The 22,811-nt window shown below is 31.5% G+C and overlaps 1 protein-coding gene across 5 annotated transcripts in view; it reads right to left on the bottom strand.

Moving 5' to 3' along the window:
- LOC129961870 (tyrosine-protein phosphatase 69D-like) overlaps window positions 1-22,811 on the bottom strand; it is a 666,258-nt gene that overhangs the window by 71,778 nt on the left and 571,669 nt on the right. For all 5 annotated transcript variants that reach the window (XM_056075481.1, XM_056075482.1, XM_056075483.1 and 2 more), the window contains 2 exons: window positions 10,715-10,827; window positions 7,109-7,199 (listed from right to left, as the gene is read on the bottom strand). In XM_056075481.1, coding sequence (XP_055931456.1) covers window positions 7,109-7,199; window positions 10,715-10,827 — 204 coding nt within the window. The remainder of the gene's footprint in view (window positions 1-7,108; window positions 7,200-10,714; window positions 10,828-22,811) is intronic.

The raw sequence follows: 22,811 nt of genomic DNA, 5'->3' as shown, positions 1-22,811 counted from the left end.
CAATATGAGGTTATCATTATCACCAATGAAATACTTTGTGTATGATCTGACGACTGATATATTTTAATATCAGTTTAATAAAAAGCGACTGATATATTTTAATAGAGTTCTGAGCATTAATTAATGATACTGTGCGTAACTGAACGCTAGTTTTGCAACGAAAATTGCTCAGTTTCTTGGAGCTTTTCTTAAGACACGCAAAAAGGCGTATGACGTCCTCTACTGATGCGGAAGTATTCATAGCCTGCTAAGTACTCTTCACTAGCAAATAGATTATCTATTAATCTATTTGCGTGTACGTGACCACAATAACTCAATCAGCGGGAATGGTTACTCTGAGATATTTACGCATACTCTGAGATAAATGTACTTGTATATTATTAAGGGCTTGCTATTAGCAACTGATACTTACAAAAGAGCCAATTAGTGGGAAATTTTTAGTGATTAGTCGTTGAGATATGGTTAATACAAAACCATTAGAAGACCAAAAGTATCAGAAATCGAATATGTATTTTGGACACCATTTTTACCCAACAACTGAAGCCAAAATTCGACACAGAACTACAGTTACACAAAATCCTCCAGTTAATTCTGTTTTTGAACTATCACATTTACATGTTTGTGAAAGTGTAGACGGATAGACAGTTAACCTTTCTACAGATGTGTTTTAAGATCTGATAAGGATCTAATCTTATATTCAGAGGATAAACCCTGTGTACCAAATTTTATCTAAGTGCGTTCTCTAATTTTATATTCTCTGAAACAACTCGAACAGACAGATTTTCTGAGAATGGATTTCTTTCAAAATCCGTTAGGAATCTAGAAATTTGCTGTTAGTTCATATAATATATTTCGTCCTCCTATCTTGAAGCATTTTCGTGTTACCAGGTTCATAGATAGACAGACATAATTCCAAAAACGTATTACTTAGAGAGGTCTATCGTGCATACCGCAAAATTCTAGCGTTCGAATTTTTTAAGTATTGCAATATTTTCTCTTTGTATATAATTTGTATACGACAAAGAGAAAAAACGGAACGATTTAAGTAATGAAATTCGTTGTGTTGTCTTGTCATCAAACAGTCGGCCACGGTAACCTGGTGGTAAAGTCCCGGCTTCGGAATCGAAGGGTTTCATGTTCGAGACCCGATTCCATTGAAGAAACGTCTGTAAGCGCCTCTGGTGCATGTTAAATCCGTCGGGGGCAAAAGTGCTCCCACTGGTGAGGTGTTGAAGTTTTGTGTGAAGGCGTGGAAGCCAGCTGAAGTGTCATTTGACTGCGGTTCAAAATTACCTGAATTACCCATCCATCCCAAAATAGCCCTAATTTTGCTTTAAAACGGGACGTTAATATAAATAAACTATAGATCTATATTCAATTTTGGCTCTAATCGGTCGTCCTAAAATACAGTTTTCTTCACTATGCGATAAACTAGATTCCAGAACAACACCACTAATTAATTTCTAATTTGATTAATTAACTGAATTTATTCCACCATTACTCTTTTACCATTATCAATATCTTAACAACTGTTTTTATTCAAAGTAAGGTTCAGATATTTACTCATGTACTTTTCTTTAAGCAGGACTTTAGAGTTTTGTTCTAGAGCAGCATGTATGGAAAAGAAAAAGATAAAAGAAAAGCATAAATTTACGCAGCTGGAAATAGCTTCTTCCACATCCGATTGGAGTAAAAACATATATTAAAAATGCAACACGCACTTAATGAGTCTGGTTACTGCAATAATAAGAATCGTTGTATGCGTTGTTTAGATAATGTTTCTTTTGTTGCTCAAATTAAATATTCGGACTCTGCACTATTTCATTGAATTAATTTCTTGAGCTGCAATTATTCTAAGTGTACTGTAGAATAAAGCAATCTTTCTACGTTTTCGGAACATTTTTCAGATAAAAATTTTTAAAGAATCCTTGTTTTAGTACCAAAAAATGAAAGGGCAATTGTAACTTGTGTACATGGGTTTATTAATTTATTATTTTATATCTTTTAAATTTAGCAACATGCATGTGTAATTACAAATTTTCAGAACGAAATTCTTATAAATTAAAATAAGTAATAATTTAAAAAAAAACTAAAATGGATTTACTATCGAATTATCCTGTATCTGCCATTAAGCAAAATAATAATGATAACAATAAATTCAAAGGAATTAAATTAGATAGAATTATTTTAAAAACTTAATCTAAAATGTTTAAAATATAAGTGATTTTTAGAATTATTTCTTAATATTAGTAGCTAATAACCTGAATGTCCGGAAAATATTGATAGTATCAGTATTTTCGTAACTCTGAGTTCATTTGCGTGATCAACTTGATGTCGAGATTGATAGTTGAAGAAGCTCTTTTCTGAACATTTGATTTCTTCACGAATAAAGCCATCATCATATTGCTGCAGTTTTTGCGTAATTTCTTTGTAATGATGATATTAGTTGTAAGTATTGTATGAAGCTATTATTTAAATTCTACTTCTTCCATAAATGATTATTTCATATTTTTAATGAATTGCGATTTAATGTTAATCAATTACTGAAATTTATTCAATCAGTCTTCTGTTATAATAGCTTTATAAAAATGTAGATGAAATGTTTTGTTCATGTAGAAAGCAAATTTAATTGAAATACTCAACCAGGTAACATTCAATGTCGTATAAAAAGTTGGACCTACTTGATAACCAAATTTTGATAGTACATTGTTGGTAACGTTTGGCGAATTCCGAGAACTTACTGGCTTATTTTGGCGATGTGCCCTTTACTGAAGATCAACGAAAGAATATAAATTATCGTACTGTGGAATTTTTAAAGATAAATGTCGAAGTTTTTTCCTGCTCACAATTTGCAATTGAAAAAGAAAGAAGTTCAAGGAACACGATATATATTTACAAAGAATAAAGAAAAATCGCTTTTGAATTCCTTTTTATCAATATGAGACTAAGTCAGTAGTTGCAACTAACAGGATATTTTTGTGATGAAAGTAAGGAGTTATTTCAATTTTCTTTTAAAATTGCTTAATTTACAGATAGAACTTGAATGTTTTTGCTGATGTTTAAATAACTGATGTGTCAACTAAATTATACTTTTAAGGAAATTCCTTTTAGGAACTCTGCTTATTATAATGTCTTTTATAACATAACTCCCAGAAAATTTCTAAATATTCTCTCCTATCAGGGCTCTTGGAACTCAAAATCATTGTGCTTACTTTTATCGTGTCCTAGTAACTAATTTCTAAGTGGTATAAATTGTGATTTCTAATATTCTTATGCCAGAAAAGCGTTAGAAAAAATACCCAGAACAGATATTGATACTTTTATTTTCGGTGCTGTAAATGTTCTATTCCGTAGAGTCGAATAATAAATTTTTTGAACAAACAAAATCGACGTTTATTGTTCAAAAGATGACCTTATCTCGAGTTGACACAAGTTTAGAAAATAGCAACAAAACAAACGTATGTTCTGCGTGTTTTGTTCTTAGTATTATTGCGCTCAAGGTGTCTTTTTAAACTGAATAAAAGACGCTCAACAATTTTCTAAGTCACTTTTTGTGAATCATTTTTGTGATAGGAACGTTAACTCTTTTGCTTGTCTCCAGGTGGCACTGAAACAGATCATATCATGATTTCTTTACTATACCTATATATAACGTTTGTGGTAGTTGTTGTCGTCACTCATAATCTAATGTGAGGGTAAAAGGAATTTTTTGGACACTTGTAATATATATATATATATACACAAAACATAAAAGCAGTTCGTCCAGCTTTTACAGAGAAATTCTTAAAAACATATAAATTAGAAAGTATTCGAATACTTTTGATCATATAATGCATATGCGTATAATACTTTGCACATGTTATTTTACGATTTCGTTATAGAAAATTTGAATGGAGGAGGGTGAAAAGCACAGTCAAGTTCGTAGATAGGTCAAGCAACTGGAAAGGTTTGGTTAGATAGGTAAGGTTTGAAATTTTCTTTTCCCTAAGTTTTTTTAATAATGCAGATAGGTTATCTAAATTAGGTAAATAATTGACACATCGCTGTGAAAAATCCTTTTGAAAAACTTTTTTTTTCCACATTTGCCACTTGTTCGAAGCTAAGAATTGATATCTATACTCGTAGCTAAAAACATCGCGACATATGTCAAAGCTTTGAATATTACTTTACTTTGTACATAGCCTACTGAAAATGGACTTCAGATAGATTCGTGGCTTCAAGATCAGAAATTGTATTTCTGCCATTCGTTTCAACGGAAGAGATGTCTTTCATGCGAGTAGTATACCTATACTTAATCTAGAGAAAGAAGTTTATCTTCTTGCTTCGACATACTAACCGGATTTATTTAAAAATTTAAAATAATTACATTCCTTTATGACAACAATATCTATTCTTTTTTGTTAGCTTCTCATTATTTAATCTTTGTTGGAATTCCTTATTTAACCGTGATATCATGTAGCACTTTTGCGTAAGCTCAATGGTAACATCAGGAAAAAAATCCCATTATCCCACAGAAACAGAAGCGAGTTTCAGTTTTGGTTCAGGAAATGTGTAAGAAGGGATCCAAAGATTGTTGTATGCTATATAAATAATTCGTGCACGTAAAAGAAATATGTAAATATTTGTAAATAATTATCTGTGCCTGTGTCCTCGTCTAGCAAATAAAAGAGATGATAAAAATGACAATCCTTGGAATAATGATTTTGATGTTTATATGAACTAATTCATATTGGAATACCCCGATTCTTCTCATTTAGAAGTTCCCGGAGAGACAGATAAGTGAATTTTCTCTTACATTTCGATATATTTGAATTTGCGGTCTAGGAATCCCAAAATTCTTATTTCCTTTCCAAGTTGTTCATTTTTATAAAGATGGATCAAATTTACTCGTCAAAGCAATATGAATGGCCCTTCCGAGTATAAATTACTGAATTCAACATGAGAGAGATTGTAGGGTATTGAAGCTGTCTGTTTATGAATATTAGTCATTGGTACACACGGAACGGAAGAGAAAACATCGGCTAATTCATGACAAAATGGTACCAAATGAATTGCCTATTGCTTACGCTTTCGTGGGAACAAATATACATGCATATTAGAATATAGTTTTTGCAAATTTTATTTAACATCTTAAAAGTAAATTAAATTAAATCTGAATAGATCAAAAATGAATTCGATTACAAATTTCGAATTATTTATCGAGCAAGACTGAATATTAGTTTAATTTTCAACTTCGGAATATAGTATTTTCTCATAACACATAATGCTGATGTTTTTAAATTTGAATGTTCTCATTTTCAAGTTTATCAGAAAATGCCATAAATAAATATTGAATAATATAGGAGCAAATCTAGAAACTCCTATTTTATATCTTACGACTTTTAGCATAGTAAGAATTCTTCATACTTGACTAACAACAAATGAAACTATCATCAGTTTATTTGCTTCTTTCACAAATGCAAACACATATGGGTTGTAATCAAAAACTTAAGACGCACTTATTACGAAAAGAGAAATAAGCTTCCAAGTCAAACATTCCATAAAATACAATAAAAAAAGTAATTTTGTTTTGAGAATACAGTCTTATTTAAACAGTCATTTGAAAGACTATATTTTTTTGTACAAAAGAACTAACAGACATTTTTTCTTTCGAAACCAGTATATTTACAGCATTTGGTAATTAGCGACAGCAAACTAATATAGAAGAATACATCGTAAGCCTTTTTTAAATTTTTAGCTCACCCCCTTTATCAACAACGGTAGTAAAAAAAGGGCCGAAGACTTTGTTCTTTTTCGAAAATCCCGATCTAATCTAGTTTACTCGACAGATCAGAAGTGCCTTGTAAATTTGTCGAGCATCGAGAGCTTTACAACGACAACAAATCAAAATCAAAAATGAAATTGACTCCCTTGCACGGATAAGGTCTTTGAAAAGCGGCTATAAAAAAACACAAAACAAACAAATACTACAAGACAGCCTTTAAGAAAATTAAGCGGGATGTCGTATCAGGCTAATTACCGAGTCTTTTACAACGAATCTTTTTTGTTCTTTTTTTTTTTGTGTGCCTTGACTCTCATTTATTGGGTTACTTTTTTCCCCCGCCGAAACCGATGCAGCCGATCACTGGATGCGACCGTTAACGCTTGGCTTCTCAACTCAAGCCATGGATGGATTGACGGAGCTTCCACTGGTTTGTCATTCTTATCCATCATCGTACGAGAGGAATGAATAAATAATAAAAATAAAGCTCCAAGGAACCATTTTCTTTCTTTCGTTTTTTGGGTGAAAATGACACTTGACGTATGTTCTTGGCTTTCTTGTTAAGCCTAACGTTAAGAACAAGCGACTAAAATTGCCAGATCTATTTCTTGGTTCTTCTAGCACCGATTTCTTGAGGTTTTTGGCGTCGGTGAGAGGTTAAATTTTTCTGCTGTTTCAGGTCATTACATGTCATTTTTTTATATCCTGTCGAGATTTAGTCAGCAGAAATGAAAAAAAGCCACTTTGCTCTAAGTATTCTTTATTTTATGGAAAAATAACATGCAATTCCGCCTGAATAAGTTTATCACACTAAGTAAATATAATTAATGTTTTTTCGAAAAATGCTCCAATATTTGACCCAACTGAAGAAGAATAATTCAACGTCAAATCTTTCAAGAGTATTAGATTTTTTATTATTTTCTTTTAAAGTTTTCAATGTAATATAGTCAGGCCAGTATATATACACCAAGTATAAACAAAAAGAATAGAGAGGGCGTTTTTTTAAAACTGCGTCATTTGATCTGAAATTTAGGAAAAAAAAAGGTATAAAAATATCTTTGGGAAATTAGATAATTTAAAATCATTTCAATCATACTGTTTCTTGTGTGACATATTGATGTAAATCAAAATCAAAATTATTCTCATTTTAATTCTCAATTTTGTAATATCAATATATAAACCAATTAAGTTATATAAGTGAATTATCAAGAAGCGATTACGTTAGTTGAAATTCTACCGTGTCATTTAAGAACTTATATTTATATCTGCAATCCTTAAGGCATACATGCAATTTTCATACCATTCTATAATGAAAATAAAAATTTAAGAATAAAGTAAATTCCTTACATGCTTTTATTTCGGGATACCTGTTCTTGCAGATGTTGTCAATGGAGTCTGATGCTGTAGTCGTCCTGTCACGAAACACATCAGGAAGGGCCTGGAAGATGATGAATAACGAATAAGAAATCTACAGTTGATATTTTTTAACATTATTAATTTGGAGGAATATTTAAAAAAAATCTAAGATCTTTAGAAACAATAATTACTTTGAATATTTTTTGGAATTAAATATAATTTCATGGTATCATTAATAATATGTACTTTTTCCAAGTTCGATGATTGAATAAATATAAAGAAAATATTTTCTGTGATGCAAGTAGAAAATGCAAGGTAGTGGAACAATCTAAACCATTTATGTGGCGTCACGAGAATAAATGTAAGTTTTCAATTGCATCAGACGATATTTTGTTCCATTGTTTGGTCTTTTTAAGCACACGGAAATCAAATGTGTCACTTAAATACAGTTGGAAATCGAACTGTCTTGGATTATTAAAAAACTTCTTTACAAACAAATAGACTTTAAAAAAAATTAACGGCATGATAAGGCTTTTTCTTTTATAAGTTTAAGTTAGATCAGGCCTTATATATAAAAATAAAAACGGGTTTTCATAAATGTAATAAAACTCCTATTTTCTTTCGAACTTCTAAGAATTACTTCTACGTGTTGAAGGAAATCCAGCGGTTTCGAGAATTAATTCTACGGTGAGGAAAAACCAATCCAGACTTTCTCGCATACTCTCTATTAGACTATATTAGAGATGCCATTTTAGAGAACGCCTTGCGTGGTATTGGCATAAAATAGTTACGAAATATCAAGCATTGATGTGAATTTCGCATTTTAAGTTAATCTATTGTATGATCCTGGCGATATTTTTGCGATTAATCTATGGCATGCAGTTAATAGTAACCGAAAACCGAATTCATGTTCTAGATGGGTTTTTTCCAATCAATCGAAACAAAATTGATATAAAGTGATTTTACGACTGTTTATGTAGTTATAAAATCACGTACCAAATTTGATATATTTAAGTCATTGCGTTTTTAAGCAATCGCGTTTACATGTTTCTGAAAGTACAGACCACTTGAAGTTTTCGCATTGAATTTGGCTCAAAATTTGATAGGGGTCTATACTATAGATGTTAAATCTGTGTACCGATTATTATCTATCTAGCTCTTTCTGTTTTGTAGGGATCGTATTAACATATTCGAGCAGTTGGACAGACATACTTGCATAGGTTGGATTTGCACAAAATATGATAAAAATCTACAAATTTAATGTAAAGACCGTATACCAAATTTCATCCGTCAAGCTCAATCATCTTTGACCCAAGCAAACAGTCGGACATTTTTTTTATAAATGTGTTTTTCGAAGTCAAGAAGGTATAAATCATGGAAATTCCCCAAGGTCTGGAATCCGAATTTTCGTGACAGTTGCAACACTTTTTTTATATATCTTATAGAGGAAGTAAAAAAATCTGACAAAATTAAACATGATTTTCTCAAAGCATTAAAAATTTGTTAAATGCAGAATTATAAAAGTGTGTTGCAAAAAAGAGAAACTTGTTTTCTATTCCTTTCAAGATGATCTTTTTTTTTTGTTTTTTAGAAGAACCGAGAAGATAATTATTGTTGAGTTGTTATATAGTACCATTTATGCGCTCACTATAACTTTTCTATAAAAAAAATTCAATGTGCACATCAATTTATTGGCAACAATTCTTTGTATTTAGTTTATCGTATAGTTAAAAAATTGTTCTTGATAATTAATTAAGGTAAAACTAATGATATCCGCATAATTATCTGTTCGACGAAATAATTATTTAGCCAGTTTGATAGGATAGAGATAATCAATAATAGCTTCGAAGAATGTTTCGCACAGTGTAAATCTCTCAAGTAGTGCCATTTTTTTTAAACGTTAATGCTTTCTTTTATACATTATTTTTTATTTATCGAGATAATGATCTTTGAAAGTTAGATGAAGCCAAAATAAAAGGGATAAACAACAGTTTATAAATTAACTGCATCGAAAATAGATAACCATTTAACATATCAGCGTTCTTATTAAGTGATAAAAAAATAAGGGTAGTACTTCTACCAGATGCGTCAGCAACTTCTGAAATGGTATTTAAATATATATGGAAAGTTGATAATTTAATAGATCCGATGAATGACTTTTGACATTTTTCATGCTGTATTTTCTGTAATAACAACAAATTTGTTTCAAAAAGATATACAATTGCAGGAAACAGTTATTCGAATTTATCTGTGGTATAAAACAGTAATTGTATTCTTAAGAATAATAGAATGTCTCCTTTAATAAGCCACTCAGCTGAGCTATTAATTTACATTCAGCCAGTTATGAAATTGCAGTGAATCACACATGAACTGAAAGAAGATTGCGCATGCGCTGTGCAAGTTTTTAGCTTAGTTTAGCTATATTAACGCCCCGTTTTTAAAAGCAACATAAGGGCTCATTTGGGAAGGATCTCATAATTTTGAACCGTGGTCAGATGAAGAGGACGACACCTCAGCAGGCACGCCCCCTCCAAACTTCCACATCATACTAGTTTGAGGACGTTTGACCTCGACTTATTTAACGTGCACCAAACAAGCTTATAAGAAAGTTCTTCGGTGGAATCGGGACTCGAACATGAAACCTTCCAATTCCGAAGCCAAGACCATATCAAGTTCTTGTCTCGATGGGGCAAGTACTGACCACTGTACAGTTTCTGCGCATACGGGGTACTACTGGATGGTTTGTAACTGACTGAGTGTAAATCCACCTCAAACATAAATTTGACCATTCTTTTGTTTAGAATGTTTGTTAATTACATCAAGACAGTTCCTCTAATTTAAAGAACAGAAGAGAAAATATTAATTATTAACTGTTTCCAAAGAAAATGTATCTTATTTGCTTAAAATATCCTTTTAAAAATTCAGAGCAAATAATAGATTTTAAACCTTCATAACAGAAAAGAATAAGATAATAAAAATGGAACATTTCAAGACGATGTAGGGATGCATATAACAGAGTGGAGAGAGCTTTTAATTCTCTCCACTAAATTTTGAAATAGAACAATACAATATATTTTAATTGAAACGATATCTAAACTTTAAAGTTGCTTTTGCTTTTAAGAAAATATATATGATTTATCATACTATAATCGCAAATACTTTTAGGTTCTTTTGTATTAGAATTTTAGAGATTGATAATAAATTATGGAATCAAAGAACCAATTTTTAAGCATTGTTCTTTTCACCTTAGAAAAGTTTCCATTTTTGAAAATAATAATTTCCTCTTTTCTGTCTTAAAATTATTTCTTTTTAGCCATTTACAAACACAATTACTTCATTTCGTCAGTGTTAGAGATATGACAAAACGCGGAAATGTAAATATTTCGTAAATTAATCACCGTTCAAACTACAGAAGATGTCTTTTGTGTCAAATAAAAAAAGAAATTATCGGAGAAATCTCGAATTCATTTTGAAATTATTTGTTTAATGATGACTTTTTTCCCCCTCGGCCCCGAAGCGACGACGAATAATTATCTTTGTCGTTACGCATAAAACAAGAAATAAATAAATAAAGTTCAGGAGAACGGCAGCACTTACCTCGAATTCACTGCGAAACAAAAGATCGGTGTCAAGATGTTTTTCTGCATATACTGCAGGAAGCTCTTCTGCAGCTATGGGCCCGAAATAAGGAAGTTTCGACAAGTGACTACCTGTAAAGGCAATTCCATACTTTAGAGTTTTCGATAAAGACAACAGGTTTCTAAAAAAGATTATCCGTGCTTAATTTTTTAATATTCTTAACACTAAATAAACAAATCTTAATTTTTTTTCTATCTTCTTATTCTATCATTCTTTTGAATTCACAACCCTCCCTCCCAATTTGACATCCACATCTCTGTAAAGAAAGAGAAACAATCTTTTCATTGAAAAAGTAATTTTTTTTCTTTAGCTATAAATATTTCTTTGATGGCAGCAACTTGTAAGAGACGATTTTCAATACAGTATTTAAAAATATGAGAAATGTGAAGGATTATAAAAAAAACGATTTAAATTAAAAAAAAAGTTTTGTAGAAACAAATAAAGGTTTCAAATGCTTTCAATTCGGTTCAAGAGTTTTGAATATTCCTTTTTTTCATTGAATAAGAATCCGATGTTAACAAGTGAGCATTCAAAATTTCGCAATTATATTTCAACCTTTCGCTTCAAAGATAAAAAGGAACTGCTTCAGTAAAAATGATTACTGGTTTAACTTTCTACGAAGTTCTTCAGTACCTTTTCAATCCCTAATTTAAAAATCACATTAAAGCAATATTTTTACGCAATTCCTCTTAGAAATTGTAGAAAAAGTTAGAGTTGTATTGAATTATTGATATATTAAACGAAGGAAAAAATTGCATGCATTATAAAAAAATAATTGAAAAAGGAATGAACTTACTGCAATTAGTTTATTTAGTAGATTAAAGAGAAAATTGAGGAAGGTACATAGTGTAAATAGACATTTTTTGCGGTTACAGTGCTTTTTTGCGAGCAGCTGAATACTTTAAAATTGCCTTTTGCTGGGCAGAAAATGTGTATTCCAGGACCACTGACAATATGTTTGACATTGGATTTCATAAAGCGAATGTCATTGCATTAGTTGTTCCTAATAAAATGTTTGACTTATTATAATATTTTATGAATGTTTCAACAATATCACTCTTTTATAATTCCAAATCAACTGAAAGTTTGAATGCCTAGTTTTACCGATGGGAAACTTAATATTGTCTTATAAAGCCTGAAACCATTTTGACTACTAACAGTTGGAAGAACACATGAGATACCAACGAAAATCTATCAGTGAAATGCCCAAATCAAGTTTGAACAAAATACCAAAGTTATAGATAAATTATATAACCAAAAATAGTTTTAGAGGGAGTTTTTTAATATTTTGTCAATTGATCATTCGCTGCGTTAAATAGAAATTAATTGTTAATTTTGTAATAATTATTTTAAACAATTTAAAATATAAATTTAAAGAAAAGGAATAACAATACAGATTATAGATAAAAAGCTAAGTTTCTTAGCACAGAAATCGAGTTTATTTCTAATTGTCGAATGGCAGCAGTCAAATATAAACAAAATAGCATATGAATTTCAGACTGCTTCATTCATTGAACATTTTTACAGCTGTACAGAATCAAATGCTTCATTGATCTAATTAATGGAGCTACAAATTATTAGAAGTGTTCTGCCTATAGTTCACCATGTCACCAAAGAGGACATTCAGTCAGGTTAAAGAAGATATAAAAGAAATAAAATAAGAGGCTTCAAACAAAGTTTTATGAAGCGAAAAATTAGGCTTAACCATTGCAAGATAATAATTGTGGTAAGACTTAAGATTAATGTGCGGTTTTTTTCCATTCTCGACAAAATCGTGCCAATCGTCCAAAAACTTTCTACAGGTCTGCAAATTGGAATATATACAAGAAATGCTCATGAACAGCATTTAAAGTTGCAATAAATCTTCACGTTTATATTTGGCGAGAAATCGCTCCAAAAATGTTCAGTATTTTTGCTCGTATATTAATCTTAAGTCCAGCCGTAATTTTTATGATTTGCCTACTGAAATTTATATTAATATCACTTTAAATGCTTTTTTTGTATTATCTTAAAAATTAAAAAGTTACCTTTTTAATTATATAAATTTAATTTTTGTGCAATTTTTCATTCAACTTTAATAATATTTTTTAATTCAATTTTATACACTATTCGAAACAATGTTTTAAAATGATATGATGTTATTCAAACTCTGCATCAAAACATTCAAGCACGTGCTTTTGCAAATTATTAAATCATTAGTAGGATTACCACTTCCGCTTTCGTAATATTGTTGCGAAAATTCCGGGGTTCGTTTGGATAGTGGGGGTTGTATGGTGTGGAGAACACTCAATCACCAGGCGGCAGTAGAAAATAAACAATGACGTTTATTTATACGAAGACACACAGGACAGCACAAAGACGACAACTATATACAGCACAGAAGACGATTATCTTCAGCCGAGACATGCAGCATACAACAGTATACACAGCAGCTCTACTCCGTCACTGCTTCGCTAGTCCCTGGAAGACGAGTTCTTCACCGTCGCTTCCGACTACTCTTCGACTCCACTGGTTCGCAATCCAATTCACCACTGGTTCACCCTACTCTGCTCTGGCGCTTCCGACTTCTTCTCAATTCACCACCGCCCGGCAGCTGCGGGTGCTTCCTTTTATAGGTCTCAGGGGGTGGGGCTAGAAGCCCCTCAAACAATCAGGGACGTTCGAGGCGTATCTCCGTTCCTACTGGACGGATCGGGAAAATTCTCGATGTTTCGGGTATAATCTATTTTGGCGCCAAAGTCGCCAAATTCGTCGCCAAGTCGCCAAATGGTCGTCAAGTTTGTCGCCAAGCTCTGGGATCTCCTATGGAACCCACTATGCTGGGAAGCCGCATCAAGGATTCGTAACAATATATACACTTTGTAATTTGCAGTGCACTATTTTAACAGAATTCATTCATTTTAGTCGTATTAAATTACAAGGTGAAGTGTTTATTTCAAAAAGATGCATGTCATATTAATACTTAACAACCTTAAAACGCAATAACCTTGGCGAACCAGCTGGCTGTAAAAGACGGCTAGTTTCTAATAAGTAACGATAATATATGCAAGCAATACCCAAACTTAGCCAGAGGCCATGCGGGAAACTTTGATGGGGCAGCCCACCTTGCAACCATGAGCAACCCCACCTAGCACGAAGGAACAAACGACACTTGATGACATTGGACATTTACAAACAACAAAGAGCTCAAGCATATTGGTACAGAAAATAGAATAAAAAAAACATTATATTTCACATTACATATTAAATTGTGAAACATTGAAAATACATGAAATGTACATTATCTTTTTTACATTAGTTAAGTAACAATCATATAAATAATTTATTAATTGGAAAATAAAAGAAAATAAATCTGTTAAATTGTTGATTTAAGGGCAATTTAGAACTTTGCATGAAGTAAGCAACAAACATTTTGAATTAATAGAAACAAATTCTTCAAAATGTATACAACACCATTTTTTTTAGTTTTATATGTTTTTGAAGTATTGCAATACAATGTAATGCTTCAAAAACACATCTGTCATCAGCATTATAAGATACTGAGTTATGAGACTAAAAAAATTCTACCAACAGTAGCTTAATTAATAACTTTTCTTAGAATCTAACACAAAATAGCATTTGAGTTCTAACTGAAACAAATAAGATTGCAGTTTAAATATTTAACAAGGCGCGCCATTCCCTTTGGAATGAAGAACATTGCTTTATTCGCAAAAGAACTTTACTGAAATCTTCAGTAACATCCAAGAAATGAAACGTCTCCTCTTTTTTTAAGCCGAGAAATATCTTATTCTTTGAAGTGGAGGGACTTTAATACCATTACCATTTCTGCAATTTTACCCGCTCTCTCAAACAAAGTTTCCTTTTATGATAAAAATAGCCGATAGAACTAAGTAATTTTCCATCGTACGAGAAACAGAAATTTTCTTAATTTAATTTATTTGATGATGTACATCGTCGATAGTCATCTTGGCAGTAGTTTTCTTTAATGTGAAACTCATCGAAACGACCGAACCGCCGGATTGGGGAGAAAAATACAACAAAACGAGCGAAATGAGGGGAACTGTGATTAATCTAAGAAATCCTCTCAACTAATCCGTTCCAACTTTTTTTCCCCCCATCTCACAGAAATCTTCCACTCTCAAGTTGCTTAATTCTCTTTGATAATGAAATACATGAGAGACTTGAAGGGTAGGATGAACGTCGTACCGATTTAGCGGTAACTTAGCTAACTAAGCGGCTCCAATTATGGTGTATAAAAATGGAGTGCAGCAAAATGTGCGCGTTAAGTGCCCTAAATACGAAGGCTCTTTTTCTTTTTTGATGAGAAATCAAAGAAATCTAATTTGATGGCCGATAGATGGCGCTGCCGCTCTTAATTACTGATTAACTGCGATTTGTAGACTTATAGGAGCGATGGCATGCGTTAATGCCGATGCCACTTTAAGCCACGCTAGTCGTTATAAACTTCGCTATCTGATAAATTGGAACTGATTCCATAAGAGGATTTTTGGAAACTTTTGCATGATGTTTGCTTTATGCTCCTTTAAAGATATTTACAGGCGGTGACATCAAAACTGATAATGAATATAATGAATCTCCTGATAACGAATATGAATGGCATTCGTATTTCTAGACGTCCTAAAACAACAAAAAGTATTTCATAAAATATATATTTTAGAAAAATACTTTACTAAATATTAATTAATAACCGTTCCAAATCAAATGTGTCAATTATTTTTAGATATCTTTGGAGACCATCTGATTAGATCAGAATGATGATTGCATAAAATTTCAATTAAATCTTTTATCTGTAAATAAGTATTAATAGCTAGCCTCAGTGAAATATTTTTAAAATTAAGATTTAAATAAACGTGCAATTTGTTCTATTTTAGTTACTTTAACTTTTTTATTTATTTACATTACTTTTTACTCATCGCTAATTTATTTTCATTTCATTTAGCTTCAGTTTTAAACGGAATTAATCTAAAAATATGTTCGATAAAATTGTAACATAAAAAAATATAAAGATAAAAAAGAGAATCCATCAGCATTATAATTTTGTGCGTATCACTTTCCTATATTTTATAATTTACGTAATACTGAAGAGGATTAATCAACAAAAATTATTTTGATTCGATAAAAAAAATTGGCATGATACAATTAAAATAAAATTTCAAGCTTTAAAAAATAATAATATGTTTAAATACATAGAATTATATTACAATACAGGAAAAAACAATAGCATTGAAATTTTTTGAATTAAAAAATCAAAAGTTAAAAATGTTCAAAATTCTTAATTTTGATGGTAAAATATATCTTTCAATTACAACGAAGTTTCAGTGTCTTTTTTTTTATTAAAAACTTGCTTTGAATAGAAGGTCTTTTAATACAGAAATTAAGCTGAATTTTCATGTCTTCATCATCGTTAATGGAAAAAAAATCCAAAAGAAAATGTTTATAGTAAAAAAGAAAACATTTAGAGTTTCTCTAGAATAGTAAAAATGTTGTTGTAAAATATACTTAAAAGTACATTTAAAAATTAATTAAAATTAAACAAAATTCTATGATAACTGATTTGGTGACATTGGAAAGATAATGTTTTGAATTTTAAGATGTAAAAAATTTTTTTTTAATGCTATAGTATTTTAGCAATTGAAGTGGGAAAATTTCGAAAGTTAGCATAATTTTTAACAAATTAAAATCTTAGTTAAAATTTCAAAAACCTCATTTAGAGGTGCACATTCTCTCCTTTAAAAATATATCTTTACCAAATTTGGTAGCTCTAGGTCTAATGATCTGTCCTGTAGAGTATTTTCTTTATTATTAGTAGAGATGATTTTACTCAATATTATAATGGAAGCCGCTTATAGTGGTCACTTTGGGTTCAAACCAAAAGCATCAGTACATGCAGTACAATCAAAATGTAATAAAAATGATAAAATTCTGTAAGAATACAAGGTACAAGAAAAACAGATTACTCATTATCATTCGTATTGCTCAATTTAAAAAAGTAGAAATAGAAAAATCGTACTCGATTGAAAAATACTCATAGATATTTAATTTTTTAAGCTTTTATAAAACGTTATCGAGACTATTGCTATTAAAGTTATCAAGCATTTGTTGGATAAACTTTTCATATGAATGCTATTCAGAAAAATAATAAGCATGGCATTGAACTAATCTGTGTGAAGTGTTTAGCGGGCTGATGGTGGTTTCTCTTTTCTGATTCCTTTCTCATTGCCATTATCTTCATGTTATATGCCATAATTTCTTCGATTCGAGCTTCAATGATAAATGTCTCCTTCTCTAGCACTCTTCCAATTTACGTTAACATTGAACCTGGTATTACAATCTTCTATGGAAAGGTTTGCTGACTTTTGATGAACCAGGCTCATCTTCTTGACTGCTCATAATGAACTTTCATTTAGATCCGATGTATATCGAAATTAATCACAAGAACTGACGGATTTTGTATATTTTTTGATGTGTAAAGTCCTCTTTTTGGCTACTTTGATCAGTTCAATCAACTGTTTGTTACATCTAGGGTTACTATAAACAAAGTCTATCTAAAAATCGCACTGACACATCACAGACTATAGCACGCGCACTGATGCAGAATTAAACCTCTCTCCAGAAAGAGCACCCACTCCACATGGACCGAAACAAATAGTAGTCTGCAGGAGCAACATCTAGTGAAAACGGTGCTTAGTACAACGCATCCCAGCGTTAGTGATTCTAAAGTTTCTTTCACTCGTCTAACAGCAAGTCGGCGAGCCATTATCGTATTGGAAAATAACCTTATTTTATCTTTTTCCAAATTCTGGATATTTTCCTGTTCAATGTCTCTTTTAAATCAGTAAATTATTGCTTGTGTTTTTTACCATTAATCAATTCATCAAATAAAACTTTCAAATCTTCATCTTGCAAATTTTAATGAATTAGTATGATCTCTATCATGTATATTGAAATGATCATTTTTAAATGGCCAAAATTACTCTTTTCAAGCGACAGTCGATGGGGCATGTTCACCATAAATGTCTAAAAGCAACAGAAGTGTTTCTGCTGAAGTTTGTTTTTGCAATGGAATAATGTAATATAATTTCCAACAAATTCTATTTGTTTGCCACAAAACTCTACATGTTTTTTAAGTTAAAAAATGTGTAAATATACTAAATATTAATCAGTGGACACAATTTTTAGAAACCTAAAAATATTAATCTGTTGTCAAACCTTTAAAATACAATATTTATTTCGCAGGCAAGCAGTATTAATAACATTTCCTACAAAAAATCACATTTATACACCTAATAAGTAAAATGATTTAATATCTTCAATAATATAAATTAATATTTAATTTTATTTCCATTAGTAAGAGCTGTGGTATTACAACTCTCTTGACGCATAAAAAAGACACAAAAGTAAAAGTAAATTAAAAATAGTAACAAAATTTTTGGATTTATCAGAATAAAAAGATTTAGGACCCATGAAAAAAAAACCCCAAGAAAGAAACAACCATCATTTCGTAACATTGTTTACATTACAAGAAGATTCACCGATTTACGTAATGAAAATGTTACTATGATATAAAAAGAGCATTTTTTTCTACTTCAATTAAAACTTCTTAAAATAAACGTCAGTCATATCTAAGAAAATAAGTTTTAAATTTATTCAGATTCAATATTTAACATACTTAAGGGGGGATTTGCATGAATTATAAACCAATTAAAAAGTATTCTATGTCCGCGAGGATGTAAAGTTTTTTTTTAAAATGCACTTGATTCGACGAAATGGATTTCGATCAATGGATTGGATTTCGAAACACTGATTAAAAAAAAATCGAGCGTTACAGTAGAATTATAATTTTTTTATTCATTTTATTTACCTTTCAGAGTGAAAAACTGAAGCTTTCTTTGAATCATGACAGTCGATAAAGATGTAGTTTGCATTATGAAGAGTTATCTTTTTTTATATTTTTAGATTGAGAATTGGGAAGAAAAAAAATTATTGGGTATTAATTTATTATTGGGTATTATTTAGAAAAAAAATTGGGTATTAATTGCATTAGTTGCTCCAATTGTTGTGTTACCTGCCAGATCGTCTTTGATGCTTAAATTGCGATTTTTCAAATGGAAAAAATTGTCTTTAATATATTTCATAATAATGGAATTTTTTTTATTAGGTAACATAATATTTATTATTCTATATTAAATATTTATTATTTTAGCGGGAACACTAAGAAGAAAACACAAGAACATTCGGTCGGATTTAGTTTTATATTAACATATCGTTTTTAAAACAGTATTAGAGCTATTTTGGGATGGATTTCGTCATTTTGAGATCAGATGACGAGGACGACTCCTGATTTGGCACCTCCCTCTCCAAATATCCACACCACGTGAGAACGTTTGGCTCCGACGGATTTAACGTACACCAGGCCTGCTTACAGGACGGTTCTTCAGGTGAAATCGGGTCTCGAATCTGAAACCCTCCGGTTCCGAAGCCGAAACCTTACCAACAGCCCACCATGGTCCTAAATCCAATCGGAAGAAACTGGATATTTCGAAATATAATATTGACTCTTGTTTTTCACTTTAAGAAGTAGTGTACATTTTCTATTCGATGAAATTCGTTTAACAAACTTTTCTGCAGAATCTTGATTTTGAGCGATATTTACTGTACATATTATCCAAGACTATTTTTATGTGATGAAGTTTTACTAAATAAATTGCTTTTTGCAAATTTTCGATTTATTAAAACGTTTTTCTCTTTATCTTTGTAGAAATTCTTCAAAAACTAACCAAATCTGTCGCCATAAAATCCAGTTGGAGTGATCCTCCCAAAACTTTCTCGCATATTCTCTAATAAAGGCATTATTCTCTCGTTCCTTGAAATTTTTTTTTGGATCTTGGGTAAGGCAGAGAACACTTACATGTAAATGGTGGACAATAGCTACGAAATATTAAGCTTCGGGAATTTATCATTTTTATTGAATTTTACGAGTGATCTTTGGCGAGTCATTTGGAGATTAATTTCTGGCATGCGATCAATAGTATCTGAAAAATCGAATTTATGTTTTAGTCACGTCTTACCCCAATCGATTGGAATCAAAATTTGACACAAAATTACAACTGTAATCACAAAATACCATACCAAATTTTACATAGTTAAGTCATTACGTTTTGAAGTATTGCGTTTTCATATTTTTGAGAACACAGTTCGACAGACAATCAACCCTTTATTGGCTTTGGATGAAAATTTTATAGGTGTGTACCCTACAGATGATACATCTGTAAACGCAAAACCCTCTAATAGAGATGTCATCCCAGATAACGCCTTGCATGCCAGTGGCGTATAATTATTACCAATGCTCTGGCGTGAATTTAGAGTTTTTACTGAATATTGTGTGATTCATGGCGAGATTTTTTGGCGATAATCCAAGACATATAGCTAATAGTAATCGAAAGTCGAATTTATATTTTAGACGGGTTTTTCTCAATTAATCGAAATAAAATTTTGATACAGAACTATATTATTGTCATAAAATAGCATACCAAATTTGATATATTAAAATCATTGTCTTTTTGAGTTAACGGTTTACATGTTTCTGAAACTACAGTCTACCAGACGATCAACCCCCTCATTGGATTTGGACCAAAATTTGACAGTTGTCTACACTATAGATGTTGAACCTGTGTATCGAATTTTATATGTCATGCTCTCTTTGTTTTGTAGTTATATTCAATAACTTATATTCTTATATTCACCTTATATTCAAGTAGCAATACAGGCAAACTTCCTTTGAATAAATTTTGACCAAATTTGATAGAAATTTTTAATATAAATGAATTATAAATCAAACTTCATCCATTTATCTCAAAATGTGGGTGCGTTATTTTTGTCATAGACAAACAAACATTTTCCAAAAATGCATTTTTCGAGCTCAGGCAGGTCAAAAACGTGGAAATTCATCAAAATCTCGAGTTCGAATTTTTTAACGATTACAATACCTTCTCTATACTTCATATGATGCTGGGTTTACACTCGAACAGTTATAAGACGGTAAGTAGGCAGCGCATGCGTAGAAAGGGACTGATTTATAATTGTCACAATTTCAAAGATAGATTCAGGCATTCCATATTTTTCTATATTTTGCCGTTTAGGTGCCCCTGAATTTTTTCTTTCACTGCGTGTCGTATTAAAATAATGGATATTTAGACAAGGAAACATGGTAAAATAAAAAGAAGGTCAACATACCTAAATTTGGAAAGAAATGACAGTTAAAATGGAAAAGGAACACAACCTCGCATCAGAAAGAGCATAAAATGTCGGAATTAATCTATGATAAGCTATCACTTTTTTCACGCCAAAAAACTCGCCAAATTCTACAAACATGTGCAATAAGAAAAAAAGAATACAACAGCATGTAGTTGTCCAGTCGGAACAAATACTTGCCATCGACCGAGCAGCATTTTTCAGCCTTTCTAAGCCTACGCTGCCTACTGCCTGTCTTATAACTGGCCGAGTGTAAACCCGGCATAAGAGACAGTAAAAAAACCCATGAACCAAAAGATATAAAAGTTATTATTTAAAGTTAGAGCTATCTAATCTTCGGCATGTTTGATGAAGATATTTTGATTGCCGAAGGTCCTCTGGAATATGAAGTGAGATGTTATGAATTAGTGTATTGAAGACAATGCGGTGTGTGATGAGGTTAATAATGAGGAGTTTATTAAAAATCTTGCATTAGAAGAAATGACAATTATTTGACAGAAAAATAAAGGGATTATAGTTTCAAAAAATATTAAAGATAATTATTATTACAGATCTATCTTAAAAAAGCCTGAAAATGTTTGTGAAAAAACGAGTTCTTTACTCTAAACTTGTAAAAATTCCGTTGCCTTGATTTGTACATTTAGATATAAGATTAACTTCCTTAACTTATATAGGTAAGATGCAGGCTCTGTTTCTCATTTTAACTTAATTAACCAATTTCTTTTTAAAGAATTTTTCTTATAATGAAATTTTTAAGTAAATGACGAGAGTTCTTTAAACAAATTAAAAATATTATTTGAATGTTAACACGCTAAATAAAATGTTTAATTTCTAATAAAGCAAGCCTACATTTTGTTGCTATGGATTTTTCAGAACTAATCTTTTGAGTAGTTCATTTGCTAAAAACAAACTTGAGGTTAATTTTTCTTCATTAACGTTTGTTTGTAAAATATGTCAGTAGATTTATTTAAACTAACACATTAAAATAGATTTAGGGTCGAGATGGTAAGTCATATCACTGACTCTCCGACCCGCCCGAAGGCGCACGAATGAAGAAAACTGAATGACCGGACCGCCGGAACAGCAACACTGGTGGGAACTGTGGTTGAGTCCTAAAGACCATGACTGGCCAAGGTACAGCCATTCCCAAAGGAAGTACGTCCCGTCATGGATGGGAGGAGCCAGACCCCCACTTTTTAGTGTACCTTCCAGGATGGCGAGATCCAACCACCATACCGGAAGCATCTCATCCTCTTTTCGTGGTTCTCCCCCGGGGTCGGGAAGAGATGGTAAGTCAGCCATCTGACTCTCCGACCCGCCACGAAGGAACACGGATTTAAACCATAAAAACTGAATGACCGGACCGCCGCAACAGCAACATTGGCGGGAACTGTGGTTGAGTCCTAAGGGCCATCACCGGCCACGGTACAGCCATTCCCGAAGGAAGTACGTCCCGTCATCGATGGGATGAGTCAGATCTCCCACCTATTAGTGCACTCTCCAGGATGGCGAGATCCAACCACCATGCCGGAAGCATCTCATCCTCATTTCGAGGTACCCCCCCCCCGGGGGTTGCGAAGAGATGGTAAATAAAATATTTTTTCCTCAATAAATTTTGGGCAACACTGTGGTTAATCAAAAAAAAAAAAAAAAAAAAAAAAAAAAAACTGGATGTTTTCTGTAAATCTGCAACAACTGAATTAAAAATTAAAAATGAGGAAAATTAAAGTTTAGTCTAGTTATATTAACGTCCCGTTTTTAAAGCAACACTATGGCTACTGGG

This window comes from Argiope bruennichi, chromosome 2 (assembly GCF_947563725.1).
Source record: "Argiope bruennichi chromosome 2, qqArgBrue1.1, whole genome shotgun sequence".
NCBI lineage: Eukaryota > Metazoa > Arthropoda > Arachnida > Araneae > Araneidae > Argiope > Argiope bruennichi.
Note: the sequence above shows the minus strand (reverse complement) of the source record. Positions and strands in the feature narration are given on the sequence as shown.